The 19,953-nt window shown below is 44.8% G+C and overlaps 1 protein-coding gene across 5 annotated transcripts in view; it reads right to left on the bottom strand.

Moving 5' to 3' along the window:
* PALLD (palladin, cytoskeletal associated protein) overlaps window positions 1–19,953 on the bottom strand; it is a 531,380-nt gene that overhangs the window by 202,305 nt on the left and 309,122 nt on the right. For all 5 annotated transcript variants that reach the window (XM_070948121.1, XM_070948115.1, XM_070948116.1 and 2 more), the window contains exons 7-8: window positions 14,195–14,336; window positions 13,966–13,989 (exon numbers count right to left, since the gene is read on the bottom strand). In XM_070948121.1, coding sequence (XP_070804222.1) covers window positions 13,966–13,989; window positions 14,195–14,336 — 166 coding nt within the window. The remainder of the gene's footprint in view (window positions 1–13,965; window positions 13,990–14,194; window positions 14,337–19,953) is intronic.

Genomic DNA, 19,953 nt, shown 5'->3' with positions numbered 1-19,953 from the left:
GGTGGTGCTGGTGTCCTTTTAGATGGAACACAATCACGCTTAGTGCAGCAAAGGCAAATGACTGCATCTCCAGCAGGTCATGCCAATATTGCAGATCAAGCACAAATGGCAACTGGAATACAGCAGATTCCAGTGCATCAGCCACACCAGCAACAAATGCCTGCATATATGCCACAGCCACAAATGCAAATAGGGCCAGCTCCTGGCCCACCTCCAATGGCACAACCAAGACCATTTTTAGGTCCACAACAGGCACAGCAAATACCAGAGGCATTTCTGCCAGCACAGCCAGCATATCAAATGCAGGCTCCTTACCAGGCATTTTCTGTCTCTCCACTAACTGATGAGTCAAAACTAAAAATGTCAGGACACAATTACAAAGCCTGGGTCAGTGAGATTACACTATTGCTTCTTAGAGAAGGCACTCACTGCATGGTTTTTAATCCTCCTGCTCAACCTTGGATTTATGCAATAAGAGATTTAGAGATAAGGGCTCGCACAACATTATTTATGTCCATGGATACTGAACTGCAGGTCATTTTTCCACCAAATACAACAGCCCGACAAATTTGGGCTGAATTGGAAAATTGCTACAGGCCTGTCTCAATTGAATCTTCGTGTTTACTCATGTCTGAATTCCACGGTTCGAGATTGAAACCTGGTGAACAAATTGGAGGGCATTTGACCAAACTGAAAGGACTGAGAACAGAATTGAGAGAAAGAGGCCATAACATTGAAGATATTCAAATGATCAGCATTATTATTAACTCTTTGAATTATGAATGGAAAGATGCTGTTACAAAAATTAACCAAGTCCCAATTGCTCAACGCACAGTGGACAATGTCTGTAGACTTTTAATTGAAGAAGAGGCATTCATGTTGGCCATGCCACATTTGAGAGGACCACCCGCATCAAGAGCTACAGCTAGGCGCCCCTTCCGAGGAAGGACCTACGCTCCAAGGATGCCAAGGTGCTACACCTGCAATCGTGTGGGACATGCCACCCGGGATTGTCCCCAACGAGTTTCAGCTCCCGTCTCATACCAGCCCAGAGGAACAGATTCCAGAGGCAGAGGCAGAGGCGGAAGACAAGGTCGTCGTGGTCCTCGGCGTGATCCACAAACTCCACTCGCCACATTGGCTTTAACCAATGATCCACAACCTCAACCAGAGTATGACAGACGACTCCTGAGGACCTTGGACAGTGGTGCAGCATTGCATGTTACCTACAGAAAGGAACTTTTTACAGAGATGCACGAGCCTGAACCTGAACTACGTGAACTTTATTCTTTTTCAAATCATCCTTGTCAGGTCAAAGGAAAAGGAACTGTTTATGTTGAAGAGCTCAATGCATTCATTCCTGATGTTTATTACATACCAACAGCAACCAGTAACTTGCTTAGTCAGAGTCACTTGTCTAGAATGTTAAAGTTCCAGGTTCACCACCTTGAAAATGCAAGTTACATAGTTAAAGATGGAGATATTGTTGCTGGAACCATATTAATTGGTGGTGTTTATTACTTAAAGCCAAAGCCTAAACCGCAAACACAGGCAAGTATGCAAACTCCAAAAAGGGAGAGCACAGGCCCAGAGAGAGATGCTCCAGAGAGAGATCCTGTTGCTACCCCTAAGGCTCCTAAAGCCAACAAAAATAGAATTGGTAAACAGGTTGCTCAGAGCAAGCCTGAGGTTCCTCATAAAACTGTTAATGTTGAGAATTCACTAACTGGTAAACCTTTGCATTCCAGGTGTATCCACAAATGGCATAGAAGATTGGGGCATGCCAGTTTCCGTGTTCTTAGGAAGATGCCGGAATTTGCAAAAGGTTTGGATCTAAAGGGGTGTAAGGTGTTTTTGGATTGTGCTGTATGCAAGAAGGCCAAATCCAAAGCAGCAGCCATTCCCAAACGTGCTACATGCCTGTCAACACACATTTTTGATTTGGTTCACATTGACATAGTTGGTCCTTTCCCGCCATCATTTGGTGGTAGAAAATATTTTCTAACAATTGTTGATAATTACTCTAGATATGGATATGTGTATCCTATGAAAGAAAAATCAGAGACTTTTCAGATCTTTAAAGACTTTGCAACCCTTGTTTCTACCCAACACCAAGTTCGCATCGCCAGAATCCAGAGTGATCGTGGTGCCGAATTCATGTCTCAGCGTTTCCAGGACTGGATGCGTAAGAATAGAATTATTCATCAGACTTCACCCCCCGACATACCGGCTCACAACGGAGAGGTACTGCAAACCATGATGCGTTGTCTCCTAGAAGATGCCAACCTTGATATGATATACTGGGGTGAAGCTATCAAGTACGCAAATTACATTGTCAACCGTACTTGGAGCAGTGTAATAAATCAGACTCCTTTCTTCATGTTGTATGGCTACAAGCCTGATCTTAAAAACATTCATATTTTTGGTTCATACGCTATGGTGAACATTCCCTTAGCTCAAAGAAGAAAAGGAGGTCCAACAACAAAGAGACTGAGATTTATGGGTATTGATGATAACTCAAAATGGAGCAAATTTATTGAATCTAAACATGTAATTGTGATTTCCCAATCTGTTAATTTTGAGGAAGATATTGACTGGTCCAGGATTCATTCCAATGATCCTGGAGTTTATTTTCCCAGAGATGATACTGCTGATACCACGCAGATTGATGATCAAGATTTCACTGGTTCTTCTCAACTGATGTTCCGTCTTCGCAAGCCGCGGATGCTGACGCTAGCGATGAAAGTGAGGACGAGGACGAAGCAGAAGAAGACTGGACAGTTGTTCCAAGACGTTCCAAGAGGGTCACAAAAGGAGTCCCTCCACAACGATATTCTTGGCAACTGACAAAAGCACCCTTGCCTTTGATTTGCAATGTTACACTTCCACCTGATAATTTCACGCAAATCAAGCAGCTCCCTGATTCAGAGCAAGACAAATGGTATGAAGCAATGCAGATTGAAATGGACAGTCTAAAGAAACTCAAAGTATTTACACCTGCAAAACCTCCAGCAAACAAAAAGGTCATTGGCACTCGATGGGTCTACAGAATCAAAAAGAAACCAAATGGTGAGTCACTGTACAAGGCCAGACTTGTAGCTCAGGGTTTCGCTCAACGTTATCCTGAGGACTGCACAAATACTTACTCACCGACAGTCAGAACTGAGAGTGTAAAAATTGCTTTAGCAACTGCAACTATCCTTGGTTTAGAAGTTTTCCAGTTTGATGTTGACACGGCTTATCTACATGCAGACCTAGATGAAGAGATCTACGTAAAAGGTCCTCCAGGATTCCGACAGCAAGAAGGGGATACCTGGTTCCTAAACAAAAGTCTTTATGGTCTGAAACAATCTGGTTTAATGTGGTATTTATGTCTTACTGACAAACTAAATTCAATGGGCTTTATTAAGTCCGAAACTGATGAGTGCGTGTTCACAAAAAGATCTAACAATGCATATGAGATAGTTTTTGTTTATGTTGATGATATTGTTTATATTGGTCCAAATAAGCAAATGAGTGAAATTTTTGCCAAAGCTTTGCAGAGATACTTCACACTGAAATCATTAGGTCACATTAGCACTTATTTAGGTGTTCAGATTGAAAAAACACAGAAGGGGTTTAGTCTTTCACAAGAAGATAAAATTGAACAAATTTTGCATCATTGCAACATGAAAGATGCTAACACAACAAAGACACCCATGCAAACAGATTTTCACAACTTGACACATGAAGCAAGTCCTGAGTTCGAGGATCAAACACTTTATCGTTCAGTTATTGGGTCACTATTATACATTAGTAGTTGGACCAGACCCGACATTGCACTTAGTGTTAATCTTTTATCTCGACACGTAGGTAAGGCAAAACAGTTTCATTGGACATGTATTAAGAAATTATTGAGATACCTAAAATACACCAAACACATGAAATTATTGTTAGAACCAACACATACTGATTATGCAGAATTATGTTGTTATGCAGATTCTGATTGGGCAAGTGATAAGAAATCACGTAAAAGTACTTCAGGTTATATGATGTTCTTAAATGGATGTCCTGTTTATTGGCAAGTACGTAAACAGAATTTTGTTTCTTGTTCATCTACTGAAGCTGAATATGCTTGTGTTTCAGATGCATGTAATTCTCTAACTTGGTTTGATGCTTTAGTCACAGATATCTGGACACACCCGATCCGACCGATCACCATGATGGAAGACAATGAATCGGTGGTTTATATTTCTGAATCTCATTTCACAGGTTCTAGGTCCAGACACATTGACATTCGTTATCAAAACATAAAACATTTAGTGAAAAAAGGTTTTGTCAAAATGCAATATGTATCTACACATGATCAAATTGCTGATATGCTCAACAAACCACTTCCAGCAGCTCAACACGAGTATCTGCGTAAGAAGATGTGCCTTATTTGATGATGTACTGATATCCGCTCAACTGGCAAAGAAGGGGAATGTCACTGCGTTATTTTATTTACCAGCTGAGCTCATCTTTTCTGGTCTGTCAGACTCTCCGTAGCTTGCCAACTTCTTATCAGTAAGCTACGTGTTTCCGTATCCACCCACATTCCTTCACACGCTTCACACTTTTCTTTTGTTCTCTTTCCAGCAAGGTCCGGCTGAGATAGCCGGCAAGAATTACTTTCAAAAATGTAGCAATTAACTTTTCTTAGTTAGTGAGGTGTTTTATTTTCTTTATAACAAATAAATGAGTTTTATTAGAAACTTTCCTTCGCGTTTCTTTTTCAGAATATTGCAACAAGGAATAAGCCTCGATTCATCTCCTCTAATTAAACCAGGGTAATTAGTCCCAGAGCCAAACATGGGATTAATAAATGCCCTGACAGACTGCAGCATAGAAATCTTCCCCAGAGCAAAACTCCCTAAGCCAAAAATCTATTCGATGACTCCACATGAGTTAACTGAGCTGTGCTCCTATATTGACAAGAACTTGAAACAGGGATTCATCCAGCCAGCCAGACCAGAAGTGGCAGCTCCAATGTTAATCTGGGAGAAAAAAGAACACTTCATCCCTGCGTTGATTATAAGAGGTTAAATGTGATGTGTGTGTAGAATGTTTATCCGTTGCTTCTGATGAAGGACATGCTGGCATGTTTAGCCAAAGGAAGAATTTTTACTAAGTTGGACTTGAGAGAAGCTTACTACAGGGTTTGCATTAAGGAGGCAGATGAATGGAAAGTGGCCTTCAACCGCCCATTGGGCTGTTTCCAGTTCTGTATGCTCCCATTTGGGTTACGAGGGGCACCTGCTATTTTCATGCAATTGAAGGTGCATACAATGAGGTGCTGCATGAACATCTGTACAAAGGGGTCCTGGTGTACTTAGATGATATCCTCATTTACACGGAGACCATGGAGGAGTATGTGAAGTTAGTTTGTGTGGTCCTGAAAAAATTCAGTCGCCAAACTTTATGCTAAATTATCCAAGTGTGAATTCTACCAGGACAAACTTGCTATGACATATCCTATCCCAAATCCTAGGCGGTTTTGGAGTGGGCACCCCCCCTAAACAACTACAGAGCTTCCTTGGTTTTGTAAACTTTTACCAGCAATTCATCCCTTCCTTTGCTAAGATTGTGTTGCACATTACCACCCTTTTAAAAACAAAGGGGAAAAGTAAGCCTAAGCCCAGCCACCCACTTGAATGGTCGATGGAATGCCAGACAGTGTTTGAAAAACTCAAGTGGCTGTTTGCTGCCGAGCCCATGCTTAAACCCCCCGACACAGATACCCCATTTGTGATCCAAGCTGATGCTAGTGATGTGGCTGTGGGAGCTGTGCTATTGTAGGTGAATGCTAAGGGGTTTTTATAACTCTGTGCTTATACCTACAAAAAGTTAATTGATAACAAAAGGAGGTGGGCAGTCTGGGAGAAGAAAGCTTTTGCTGTGTGATAGGCACTGCTAATTTGGGAGGCATTTCCTAGGAGTGAAACAACCCTTTCAGGTGTGGACTGATCACAAAAACCTGGAAGCCTTGAAAACCCCAAGGAAATTGTCACCTAAGCAAGTCCATTGGGCACAGTACTTTAATCGTTTTAATTTTGTGCTGTGTTATATCCCTGGGGGAAAAACTTCATGGCTGATGCTTTGTCCAGACTGCCTCAATATAATAGTGTTAGACCTGAAGTAATCCAGCCAATTATCTCTTCTAAGCTGCCCAGGTGTCTACTAAGGCTCAGAGAAAGTCAGAGTCTGAGCTTCCCAATGAGTTGTGCATGGAGTTGAAGGGGGCATTGAAAAGCGATGAGTGGTTTCGGTCCCACACAATAGACTGAACCATGTGTGGTGGCTTGACATGGATTGGAGCCAAATTGTATGTGCCTGCCAGCCTAAGGGGGCCCATCCTACAGCAGGCTCATGATTCCAAAACTGCTGGTCACTTTGGTTTTGTAAAAACTTTGCACTTGATCAAGCGGCAGTTTTGATAGCCTTCATTGAAAAAAGACATTGAGGCTTATGTCGCTAGCTGTCCCATCTGTACAGCTGATAAATGGCCCCCAGGGAAGCTCGCTGGACTTTTACAGAATGTGGCTAGCCTTAGAGCCTCATGGAAGGAAATCTCCATGGACATTGTAGTGGAGCTGCCTGAGAGTGGAGGGAACACGGTCATTTGGGTTGTTACAGAACTTTTTTCCAAACAAGTGCATTTTGTTCCCTTCTCCAACATATCATTGGCTAAAACACTTGCTAAACTTTTTATTCAACACATGTATAGGTTACATGGAGTTCCTGATTGTATCATCTCGGATAGGAGGGTGCAGTTTAACTCCCAGTTTTGACAGGAATTTGGTAGGCTCTGCCCAGGGGCTAAGCTCCGCCCATTATCCACAAACTAACAGAGCGTGTGAGTATGTTAATTTAGTTCTGGAACAGTAACTTAGATGCAGGGGTGAAATGCTCCCGGTTCAGACCAGATCACTCAATCCGGTAGCGATGGCGGCAGGTGGTTCGGAGAACCGGTAGCAAAAATCCCTGCCCGCCCCCCTGCCCAACTGAGCCGCGCAATCATCAGAGGCTTTTTTAAAAAAAATTTAAAGCATTTTTTCTACAACCTCTTTGGCTGAAAAAATGCTTTTAAAAGTTAAAAAAAAAGGCCTCTGATGATCGTGCGGCTCAGCTGGGATCGTCAGAGGCTTTTAAAAGCATTTTTTTTACAACCTCTTTAGCCGAAGAGGTTGCAGAAAAAATGCTTTTAAAAGTTAAAAATAAAAAGTTGGTCACACCCACTCAGTCACATTACCCCCACACACACCAAGCCACGCCCACAGAACCGGTAGTAACAAATTTTACATTTCACCACTGCTTAGATGCTATGTAAATTATCAGCAAGATAATTGGGCTGACCTACTGCCTTTTCCAGAAGTCGCTTATAATATCTCAGTGCATAGTAGTACTGGTTTTATCCCTTTCAAGGTAGCTTCTGGCCAGAAGATGCCCCAAGAGAAGCCTTTGACCCCTTCATTGGTGGAGTGGATTGGACAGTTCAACAATACCTGGCCAGTAATGCATAAGGTGTTGGAAGATGTACATCAAACCCATAAGAAACAGGCTGATAAAAAGAGGGTGAAACCAAAACAGTTCCAAATGGGTAATAAAGTATATCTGTACTTACAGACTACCCAAAAATCAAAGAAATTGGGAACTGAATATGTAGGACCATTCCCAGTTGTGAAAGTAATAAGCCCAGTTACTGTGCTGTTGGACCTGCTAAAGTATCTTAAACGAATCCACCCTGTGGTTCATTGTAGTCTGCTCAAGCCTGAATTCGGTGCCCATTCTTATAGAGGGGGAACAGCATTTTTGAATGCTTGAAATATCCAGGCCCCTAAATTCCTTCAGGTATTTCACAGGAAATATCCTGATAAACCTGGGTTAAATAGGGTTCCTTAATTGACTTATTTCATTTTTTGCCTCTTAGTTCAGTTTTGCATTATGCTTTTATTCTTTTTTAGGGCTAGCACCTCTGTCGAAGGGGGGGGGGGGCGAATGTCAGCCAGATCTCCAGAGTGTAGTTTGCAGCTTGCTTGCCCTCAGCTGCCATAGAAACAGGGAGGAGGGTTTTGACATTTGGGGTGGGGAAGTGAACTGGTGTGAAGTGTTCCTGTGAAAACTGGGAGATTTGCACCCATCAACTGAGTGGAGTTGCTTGGACTTTTCCAAGGCCAATCCTCCTGGGCCTCCAGATGCACAGAACATCTGCTGAAGAGGTTTTCTCATAACATCACATTGGACACTGATTGGTCTTTCTGGGCTGGACCCTGAGGGGAGGCATTCGGGGTAACTTTCAATTGTAACTTTCATGTGGATTTTTCCCAGATCTTGCCTTGTTTTTGCTATCAGTTCATTCTTAGTAAAAGTACCTCTTCTCTAAATCCATGGAGTCAGGGATTTTCTTTCCTAGGATTTGAATGGAGGCAGACCTGACAATTACCCTGATATAAACTGGGAGATGAACTCTGTAGCAAGTAGGAGATCAAACAGATTTCTAACCAACCTAGCTGACAACATTGTCATCCAAAAGGTAGAGGAGGTAACTAGAGGAAAAGATAAACTGGACCTAATTCTTACTAATAGAGAAGTAATAGAGGAAGTTGAAGTTGCCAGGAAGAGTGACCATATCATATTGGATTTCAATATAATGCAAGCACAAGCAATAGAACATAATGTAGCCGGTGTCTTAAATTTCAAAAGAGCTATTTTAACAAATTCAGAGAGAAACTAAGAAAAATTCCATGGATGAAAATCCTAAAGGGGAAAGCAATTCAAAAAGCATGGGAAACTCTGAAAAATATGATCATAAAATCCAGCACAATGTCACTGAAAAAGAAAAATAAGAAATCCAAGAATAAACCAGCATGGTTGCACAAAGATCTCTCTGATAAACTGAAAGACAAAAAAGACAAGTACAAAAAAAAAAAAATGAAAAAAGGGACACAAAACTAAGAGAGTATCAGCAGATAGCCCGACTCTGCAAAGATAAAGTCAGGAAAGCAAAAGCTCAGAATGAACAAAGACTTGCAACAAAAGTCAATAAAAAAACAATTGCTGTTAAGACAGTAAAAATTGTTGAAGATGATGAATTTAAACCTGATAATGAAGAGCTGATAAAAGTAGTAACACCAGAAGAGGGGTACAAGTACTTAGGAGTTTTGGAAGCTTCTGACTTATTGTACAACCAAGTCAAGGAAGCTACTTCAACAAAATACATAAAACAAGTTCAGAAAATCTTGAGATCGAAGCTGAGTGGAGGAAATATCATAAAGACAATTAACCGCTGGGCAGTGCCTGTAATACAATACTCAGCTGGAACAATTGATTGGATCAGCTAGAACTTGATAACGTGGATCGAAAGACAAGAAAACTAATGACAATGCATTCTGCACCCCAAAAGTGATATTGATCGATTGTACTTGCCAAGATCTCAGGGCAAGATCTCTTACCAGTGAAACAAACTGTGGAAGAGGAAAAACATGGCTTAAGTGACTGCATTAAAAAAAGTAAAAAAGCCTCTGCTGAAGGAGGTGAACAAGGGAAACCTCTTGAAAACAAATAAGATTGAAAACAGAATATTGAAAAGAAACAATTAAATATCGAGTTTCTAACTGGAGAAATTGACTATCGCACAGTCAATACCTGAATGACACTGAAGGAAAGGCAGATACAAAGCTAACATGAAGCTGGTTGAGATCAGGAATGCTGAAAAAAGAAACTGAAGGCTTCATTTTGGCTGCCCAAGAACAAACCTTGCAGACCAATTCCATGAAAGCAAAAATTCAACATGTCAATGACAAAGATGAAATAGTGGATCATCTTCTCAGTGGCTGCAGCAAAATCTCACAGACTGATTATTTACTCTATAATTAATTAATAAGTGGAACAACTTGCTTGCAGAAGTTGTGAATGCCCCAACACTGGAAATTTTTAAGAAGATGTTGCATAACCATTTGTCTGAAGTGGTGTAGGGTTTCCTGCCTGGGCAGGGGGTTGGACTAGAAGACCTCTAAGGTCCCTTCCAACTCTGTTATTCTATTCTATTCTATTCTATTCTATTCTATTCTATTCTATTCTATTCTATTCTATTCTATTCTATTCTATTCTATTCTATTCTATTATGTCATGATCGCGTTGCCAAATACATTGGAAGCTTTGCCAGAAGTTTGGGTTTGAATGCAGCAAAAGTTACTGGGAACACAAAATTGACAAAGTTCTTGAAAATGAGCAAGTCAAAATCCTATGGGACTTTCAGATCCAAACAGATAGACATCTGACCCACAACATGCCTGACATCACTATTGTGGAAAAGAAAAAAGTCTGGTTCATTGATATTGCAATACCAGATGATTTATGAATTGAAGAGAAACAGCTATAAAAAATTACAAAGTAACTTGATTTGCAAATTGAAGTTGAGTGACTATGTAGGGAGAAATCAATGTACCAATAGTAACAGGAGTCCTTGGAGCAATAACCAAAGAGTTGTCATTTTTGTCAATTCATTTTTTCTGGAAAAAGAAGGAAGCAAGAGATTCTAAATAAATCAGCTGATGTGCAAAAGTAAGGAAAGAGCAAAATACATTATTTGAAAAAAAAAAATCAGGTAAAAATAAATTCTTCTGTTTAGGGAATTATTTCTATTCTTATTCTTTAGCCTTCTATTTGCTATCATTCAAGCTCTCTTTTGTTATCTTGAAAATGCTTCTTCACCTTGCCAAGCTATTTTGTACTTCTGAGGTCTTTATCAGGCAACATATTAATTCTTCAGCCCCACTGATTTCATGAACTATTCCCCTTCCTAGAGGAAAGAACTAAAATTCAACTGTTTGAAAAGATAGACAAAGAATAGAATCAAATCAGTTGGAGGCAGCCAGTGTAATAGGTAATTGAGAAAAGAAAAGAACAATTCTATAAATTGTATTCCAATGCAACTTTAGTTGATGCTACAAAAAAAGAAAGTATAGAAATATAAGATTTTTATACTATTTATTTTTTAATGTAGATTTTTACATTTTTTTATGTGTCATTTTTATATTTATGGTTTTCATCCAATTGTTGTGTGCCAGGCAGAATTGCTTTTGGTAGCTAAAGGTAAAGTTAGATAAAGATAAAGGTTTCCCCTGTCCAATCATGTCTGACTATAGGGACAGTGCTCATTTCTTAGCTGACAGAATCAACATTGTCCGCAGACATTTCTGTGATCATGTGGCCAGCATGACTATATGCCAAGGCACATAAAACACTATTAGTTTCCCACAGAAGTAGTATCCACTTATTTACTCGCATGTGCATGCTTTCAAACTGCTAGGTAGGCAGGAGCTAGGGGCCCGGACAAGCATCCTGTCATGCTATCAACTTTCTAGTTGACAAACTCAGTATCTTCAACCACTGAGCCATTGTATCTCCTAGGTGGCTATACAAATTTGATTAATAATAATAATAAAATATGTATTACCTAAATCTGCTAAACACGCCACAATTCTCTTACTTCTTGTGATTCATCTTTGCTGATAAAGTAGAATTGGTATGATTACTGCATACCTAAACAATACAGCTTCTTTAACTCTACTATAAGTGCAGAAAATCTGAATTAAACAGTAAGTGAAAATTCCCACTTTGTTTGAACACAGCAGCAACAACTTATTTGCACTGATCACATTTGTTAGCTTTTTATAAAATTTTACTATGTTACCACATATTTTTATTAAGCCTGATTCACTGAACAAATCAAATTGTCTGAATATATAAAACATACTATGCAAATATCAAATGCCCCATATTATGGCATTACAGTTTTAGCAGTATAAGTCTCCTTTCCCAACCTGGTGGCTTTTTTTTTTTTAATAGATATAATGGATTCAACTCACATAAGTCATAGATATGCTTAAAAGCATATCACAATGGAAAATGCTGCAGTAAAGGAATCGGGATTACTGTAGTACTTTTAATAGGTTCTGAAATATCCACAGACTGTTTTAAAAGTGCCAAGTTTTTAATATGGTATAAGCATAACAAAATATGTATACTTATTTGTATGCTGGAGAGTAATTTCATGAATTATCCTTAATCAGAAAATGAATGAAACCATTTTGATTTACACCTACACACTATTGTTGGCAATGTAGCCTCCACAGCCAAGGAGGAATTTTGACGAAGGAACACTGTACAATATATGAAATGAGTCTGAAATGATCATCTACCAGGCTCAGGATTTAGTTCCTTTTTGAACCAAATACAGAAGTAGAACATTTCTTTCTCAAGAATCCTACAAGATTGCTAGCCAATTGTATTTATCCTATTCTGCAGTGTCCCCCACCTTTTTTTTTGGTTATCTACCTCCACAAGTATCCTGCAGTTTAATGACTTCGACTGTAAGCATGTCTCCCTCCTCCAATATGGATTGTTGGCCAACATAATAGGAACTTGACTTGCTCTTTAGACTGGGAAAGAACTGCATGAGAAGACTTTCTCTGGTTTTCCCCAACTAATTTCCCAAAATATATTGATCAGCAACTACAGAATTCTCAGTAAATACTGTGATATTAGTATGGCAATAAAAATTATAGAGAGCTGGTTAAACACCTTTTGCAATTAATATATAGATTTTGTTTGCTAAGAAGCCTTTTCTAGATCCATGTAAACAGAAGAGAGTCAGAGTTTGATAAAAAGTTGAAGTGGGTTTCTCTGTGTGAATGTTCAAAATCCAATGAAATAAAGTATTCTGAAAACTTTTCATATTTAACAAGTCCCTGATCACTGACCAAAAAAAGAAAGAGATATCAAATATTTTTTTAACGTATCAAAATACAATTGTGTTAAAGAAATTTTATATTTTTGTGGCTGCTTCCAGACAGCTGAATAATGGCCAAAGCATCAGCAGCTGGCAAATGATTCTGTCGGTTTCTTTTTCTCCTTTCTTAAAGGAACTTTATTTTGAAGGAGTCAATCAACATAAAGTCAAAATGTCAAAATAACATAGTACTGAACAGGTCATTGGACTGTGGTGTTGGCTTTAAGTAATTTGTCTAGCTATTAATTTTTCAAACAGTCTGAAGAGATTTGGGTTGCAGGCCGATTTCTGTCCAGACAAAAAAAGGAGTGTAAAACACATTAAGCCGACAGAACTTAATAATGACAAGAAAAATCCGTTTCATAGATTTTCAATTGCCTGAATCTCCAAAGTTTCTTCCCTCCCCCCACCTTCTTCTGCTTTTAATTCAATACTGACTAACATGTAGTCAACTGAGATTTTAGGGAGATAGGTTACAAATGTCATGTATCAGAGAGGTATAAATAACAATTACCTTGTTTCCTATTTATTACTTTAGGTTTTTAAAACATACATACCATCAGTAAAAAAAAAAAAAAAAACCCTTTGGGGCAGAATAGGGCAACTCCCCACTGCCAACTCAACACCACCATCTCACCACAGGACAGGTCAGAAATTCAATTTTTGACATTCACGTTTCATTTTATCCCTCCTTTTGCATCCTTTCTTTAATGATTTTATTCCACCATTTCTTCAATACTAATGTAACTCTTGACCAGTGGCGAGTTGTCCCACGGCGAGTTGGCTGTGACAAGTTGTATTGCAGCAAGTTGGCCATGGGAAGTTGGTTGTGGCAAATTGGCAGCGGCAAGTTGGCCACAGTGAGTTGTTCTAGACCCACATTGGGGATTGGAACAGACAATTCAACAAACCCTATGAATTGTAATATTGCTGTACTATGTATTTTAGTTTTCTGTAATTCTTATAAAGTTATTATTTGAAAGAATGAGCTCCAGAGCTGTGCCAGTTTAACCCTCATTCCCCCAAAGAAACTAATATTTATAAGATCATATGAAGAAAATACTGCCTCCAAAAGAGTTGCCTATTACTAGCCCTATACAAAATATTTTAACTACAACTCAAGAAATCAATACTTTTAAAAATATGATGCTTACCAGGTTCTGCTGTAGAACGTGGTTCTGTTTATGACATCATCCAAAGCACAGGATAAGGAAGAAAAGCAGGAAGAATAAAGTGCATTAGAAATGCTACTATGCAAAAGGTAACAAGCTTTATAAAATTAGAACTTCAAATTCAGAATACAGTTAAAAACAATAATAACTTCACATTTGTATATTTTTTTTACTGCATGTCTACTTCAATGGCAAAATAATCGGCACTTACTTTTCTGAAGAATTCGGAAGTCTGGAGAATCATGAATTTCAACCCCTTGACGAAACCAGAGAACATGTAAGGGAGGTGCTCCTCTTACTCTACACTCAAGTACAACTACTTGTCCTTCATTTGCTGTTGAATTTTGAAGTTCCTGAAAGTTTGATATATAAATAAGCTAATGAAAATACAGAAAAACCTGTCTATCAGGAAAAGTAACACTAACATTGGCAAGCTATAACACCAACATGGGCAATTAAGAGCAGCTGTTGAAATCTTTTACTTATTATTTATTATGTTATTATTTTTTCAATTATTTATTTGAATAGTGCAGCTTTTATTTCCAAGTAAACTAGACCAGGGGTCCCCATCCCCAACCCCTGGTCCGTGAACCAGCACCAGTCCATGGCATGCCAGAAACCAGACCGTGCAAAAAAGTGAAGCTCCATCTGCAGGATACAGGCAGTACCAGTGGTGAAATCCAATTTTTTTTTGCTACCGGTTCTGTGGGCATGACTTGGTGGGTGTGGCAGGGGAAGGATACTGCAAAATCTCCATTCCCACCCACTCCTGGGGGAAGGGTATTGCAAAATCTCCATTCCCACCCCGCTCTGGGGCCAGCCAGATGCGATATTTGCCAATTCTCCGAACTGCTCAAAAGTTCTGCTACCGGTTCTCCAGAACCTGTCAGAACCTGCTGGATTTCACCCCTGGGCATGATCTGTCCCCGTACCCACACACACACAAACACAGCCAGCCGAGGGTTAAGGAAACACTTTGGAACGCACCCAGGTCTTATCTCCCACTTGGCAGCGATAGACACACCATCTGCCAAATGCCTTTATTTTCACAAACAGAAAGATAAGGTACTTAATGTGCAAAAAGTCCAAGCAGAAATAATATTTCTCTCCGCAGTTCCGGACGAGGCTTTAGTGACTATCCAAGGTTTACTTTTGTTCGTCACAAGGATCACTGACCACTACCCTCTATTATATAGTCTCTGGGGTGTGGTCCAGTGACTCAGTTCTAATCCCTAGCACACCTCCTAAGCTGCTGCAAACGTTTATCACACCTTCGGAGGCGTGCGTCCAGGAATGATGTTTCTTCGTCACTCTGATCCAAGCCAGCTGTCTTCCTACTGATCTCCTCTCCCTCGGCCGGCACCTGAGACAATGCCAGAGGGGAGGGGCCTGGAGAGGGAGGCCTGGCTGACTCCTCTTCCTCAGGCTCAGAGCTTTCTTCCTCCGATGGGACAGGCTCAGAGGGCGGGGCCACAACACTATCCTCCACCGCAGGGCCCTTCCCCCGGGTCTGATGGTCGGGATGGGGTCGGGACGGGAACTGTTTGTGGAAAGCCCGCACCAGGTCAGGGGCCTGAACGGCAGACGCGTCCACCCAGGTGAAATCCTCGGGCCCGTACCCCTTCCAGGCGATGAGGTATTGGAAGCGCCCCTTCAGCCAACGGGAGTCCCGGATACTGTCCACCTCATACGTCGAGGCGTCGTCCTCGTCGGCTGTGGCTGGGGGGGGGCAGGCGTTGGTGGGCGGCGATGGCTCGCGGGGGCCTCAGGGACCAGGAGGGACCAATGAAAAACAGGGTGGAGCCGCATGGAGCGGGGTAGAGTCAATCGGTAGGCCACCGGATTGATGACCGCCTCGATAGGGAAGGGACCGATAAAGCGGTGGGCCAGTTTCCTCACCGGCCGGTCCGTGGGGAGGTGTTTCGTGGACAACCACACCCGATCTCCTACTTCCAGCGGTGGCGTCGCCCGGCAGGCGCGATCGGCGAACCGTTTATAATCCTCTTTCGCCCGGATCAGCTGCCACCGCACCAGTTGCTGCACCGCCTGCAGCTCCAAGAGGAAGTCCCGGGTCTCGGGAACAGGGGAGTCCATGATGGTCAACGGGAAAAGCCGTGGATGGTATCCGACGTTGGCATGGAACGGGGTCATCTGGGTGGAGGTGTGTTGGGAGTTATTAAAAGCGAACTCCACCAGGGGAAGGTACTCGGCCCAGTTGTCCTGCTGCTGGTTGACAAAACAGCGGAGGTACTGCTCCAGTATGCCGGTGACCTTCTCCATGCCCCCGTCAGTCTCCGGATGGTGCGATGACGACAGGCACACCTGCACCTCCAGCGTGGCCATCAGGCTTTTCCAGAAGCGGGCCGTGAACTGGGCCCCACGGTCCGAAACCACCCGGTCCGGCAGGCCGTGGAGGTGGAAGATATGTTGCAGGAACAGGCGAGCCGTGGTGCGGGCCGAGGGCAGGCCGCGGCACGGGATGAAATGTGCCATCTTTGTGAGCGCATCCACCACCATGAGGACGGTCATGTACGTAGCGGACAGGGGCAGGTCTGTCAGGAAGTCCATGGAGATGGCTCCCCACGGTCTCTCCGGTGTCGGCAGCGGCTGGAGGAGTCCAGGAGGGGGGCCGGATGCGGCTTTGGCCTGTCGGCACGTCACACAGGACGTCACGTAGGCGTGCACATCGTGCCGTACCCGAGGCCACCAAAAAGTCCGTGTCACCAAGTTCAAAGTCTTAAAGAAGCTGAAGTGCCCCGCTGCGGGGTTGTCATGGCACTGGTTCATGACGAGGGCTCGGAGCGGACTTGTGGGCACATACAGCCGACCCCGGTGTCTGAGCAAGCCCTCCTCCACGGTCCATGGGGACGCGGGGCCGACGTCCGCTCTCCGCTGCTGCGACCAGTCGTCCCGTCGCTGCACTTCCAGCACCTGAGCCCGCAGGTCCACCGGTTCCTGGACCGCGGCCAAGGAGTCCGCTGGCAGCACCGTCCGGGGGGGAAGGGAGTCCTTGGGGCAAAAGTATTCCGGCTTACGGGATAGCGCGTCCGCCCTCTGGTTGAGGTTGCTCGGAATGTATGTGACGTGGAAGTTGAACCGGGCGAAAAACAACGACCACTGGATCTGCCGCTGGTTCAACTTCCTGGCCGTGGTGAGGTGCTCCAGGTTCCAATGGTCCGTCCGCACCTCCACCTGGTGTCGGGCCCCCTCGAGGTGATGTCGCCAAGCCTCGAACGCGGCCTTGATGGCCAGCAACTCCTTTTCCCAGATGGTGTAGTTGCGCTCGGAAGGGTTGAGTTTCCGGGAGTAGTATGTGCAGGGAAAAAGAGTGCCGCCATCCACCGGAGCCGGTAGCAGCACCGCCCCAATCGCCACGTTGGACGCGTCCGTCTCCACCACGAACGGACGGTGTGGATTGGGGTGCCTCAGGACTGGCTCCGTGAGGAAGGCCTGCTTGAGGACCTCGAAGGCCTGCTGCTGTGGGGGCCCCCACTGGAACGGGACCTTCTTCCGAAGGAGCTGGGTCAACGGCAAGGTCAGGGTGGCGAAGCCCGGGATGAAGGTCCAATAGTAGTTGGCGAATCCCAACAGACCCTGGACGTCCTTCACCCGACGCGGGGGTTCCCAACTGCGCAAGGCCTCCACCTTGCGCGGGTCCATCGCGATGCCCTCGGGGGTGATGATGTGCCCGAGGAACTCTATGAAAGTCTGGAAGAAGTAGCATTTCTCCAACTTTGCATAGAGCTGGTGCTCCCGCAGGCGCTGCAGGACCTGGCGGACATGCTGGAGGTGACTTTCCGGGGTCCGGGAATAGATCAAAATGTCATCCAAGTAGATCACCACGAACCGATCCAGCATGTCCCAGAACACATCGTTCATCAAGTGCTGGAAGACCGCGGGGGCGTTGGTCAACCCGAACGGCATGACGGTATACTCGAAGTGTCCGTACCGAGTGCCGAACGCCATCTTCCACTCGTCCCCCTCTCTCACGCGCACCAGGTTGTAGGCCCCTCGGAGATCGAGCTTAGTGAAGATCGAGGCCTCCCGCAACCTCTCCATCAGCTCCGGGATCAGCGGCAGGGGGTAGCGATTTCGCACTGTGATGGCATTCAAGCGCCGGTAGTCGCAACACAGGCGCAAGTCCCCCGTCTTCTTTTTAACGAAGAGGACCGGGGCCGAGAGCGGGGAGGTCGAAGGCCGGATGAACCCACGGGCCAGGTTCTTTTCCAGAAAGTCCCGTAAGGCGGCCATCTCGGGCTCCGACATGGAGTACAGGCGTCCCGAGGGCAGGGGCGCGTTGGGCATTAGGTCCACCGCACAGTCGTAGGGTCGGTGCGGGGGCAAGCGGTCCGCCTCCTTCTCGCTGAACACGTCGGCGAAGGGCGTCAGCTCCGGAGGCAAGGAGACGTTTGGGGCAGAGATGTCCTGGCCGGCGCAGGTGTGGCAAAGGTGGTCGACACACTGCAGGCTCGGGAACGAGATGGCATTTCTCGACCATGCCACCTCAGGGTCGTGCGCCCGAAGCCAGGCCATCCCCAGGACCAAGGGAAAGTGCAGATCCGCCGTTACGTAAAACTGGATCGCCTCCTCGTGGTTCCCAATGGCAAGGCGCAAGGGCTGGGTAGCGGTTTTGATGGGCCCCGCCACGAGTTCCCGCCCATCTATAGTTTCGACCCTCAACGGAGGGTCCACTGGAACCAAGGGGACTTTGTAATGGGCCACAAAGGCCTGGTCCATAAAGTTCATGGTAGCCCCCGAGTCCACCAGTGCGTGCGCCTGGAGCCCCTCCGACCGGTTAGCCAACAACACCCGGGTGTTCAAAATCAGGTGCCGAGGGGGCTCACAGTCCACAGCCGCCGACTCCGACAGGGCATGGTCACGTGCCTGACCCAGAGTTTCCCCTAGGCCAGGCCTGGCCCGTTTCCCGGCTGGTCACGCCGAGACTCCGGAACAGGCTTGAGTGGTCCACTCAGCTTCTGGGGACACGAGGCGGCAAAATGTCCCACCTCGCCGCAATAGAGGCACAACCCCCCTTGACGTCTCCGCATCCGCTCCTGGGCCGTCAGTTGAGGTCTGGCTGCTCCGAGCTCCATGGGCTCCTCAGCCGTCGCCACAAAACGCTGTGCGGTCCGAAGCACTGTCGGTGTGAAACACGGGGGTGCCGACGCTGTCGGTGGTTCCGGAAGAGCCTGACAGGGCCGTCGCCGTTGCAGGCGGGCGTTGATGCGCAGGCATTGGGTCACCAGCGCGTCGAGGGTCGGTGGTGCCTCCACACGAACCAGCTCGTCCTGCATCTCGTCAGAAAGACCGTCCTGGAAGGCGTCCATCAGCGCCACCTCATTCCAAGCCGAATCCTGGCCTAACAGTCGGAACTCTGCAATATAGTCCTGCAGGGGGCGCTTGCCTTGGCGGAGGTCCTTGATGCGCCTCGCTGCTGTCTGCACCCGGAGGGGGTCCTCAAACATGGTGCGCAGGTGTTGTAAAAAACCCTGAAAGTCCAGGAGCAAGGGGCTATCTTGCAACAACAGGGGCGTGGCCCATCGGGCGGCAGTGCCAGAGAGGGAGCTGATAACAAATGCCACCCGAGCCCGGTCATCCGGAAAATCCTCCGGCCTCATCGCCATGAACAGTTGGCATTGTCCCAAGAAGGCCGGAAACATCTCCTGCTGCCCAGAAAACCTATCTGGCACGTTCACTGGGCATCTCGGACGGGGAGGGGGAGGAGGGGGAGCTGCAGGAGCATTTCCCAAAGCAAGTTGGGCAGTTAGCTGTGCTATTTGCTGTTGCAGAAGCTGATTGGCCTCCAGCATCTGCTGTAACTGCTGCTGCAGCTGTTGGTCCATCGTGGGTTAACGATGGAGTATGTGGGGTGACGAACAAGATGATCTGTCCCCGTACCCACACACACACAAACACAGCCAGCCGAGGGTTAAGGAAACACTTTGGAATGCACCCAGGTCTTATCTCCCA

This window comes from Pituophis catenifer, unplaced genomic scaffold, assembly GCF_029215685.1.
Source record: "Pituophis catenifer annectens isolate HBS135680 unplaced genomic scaffold, rPitCat1.0.hap2 SCAF_8, whole genome shotgun sequence".
Taxonomy (NCBI): Eukaryota; Metazoa; Chordata; class Lepidosauria; order Squamata; family Colubridae; genus Pituophis; species Pituophis catenifer.
The sequence above is the reverse complement of the archived record's forward strand: the minus strand, read 5'-3'. Positions and strand labels throughout refer to the sequence as shown.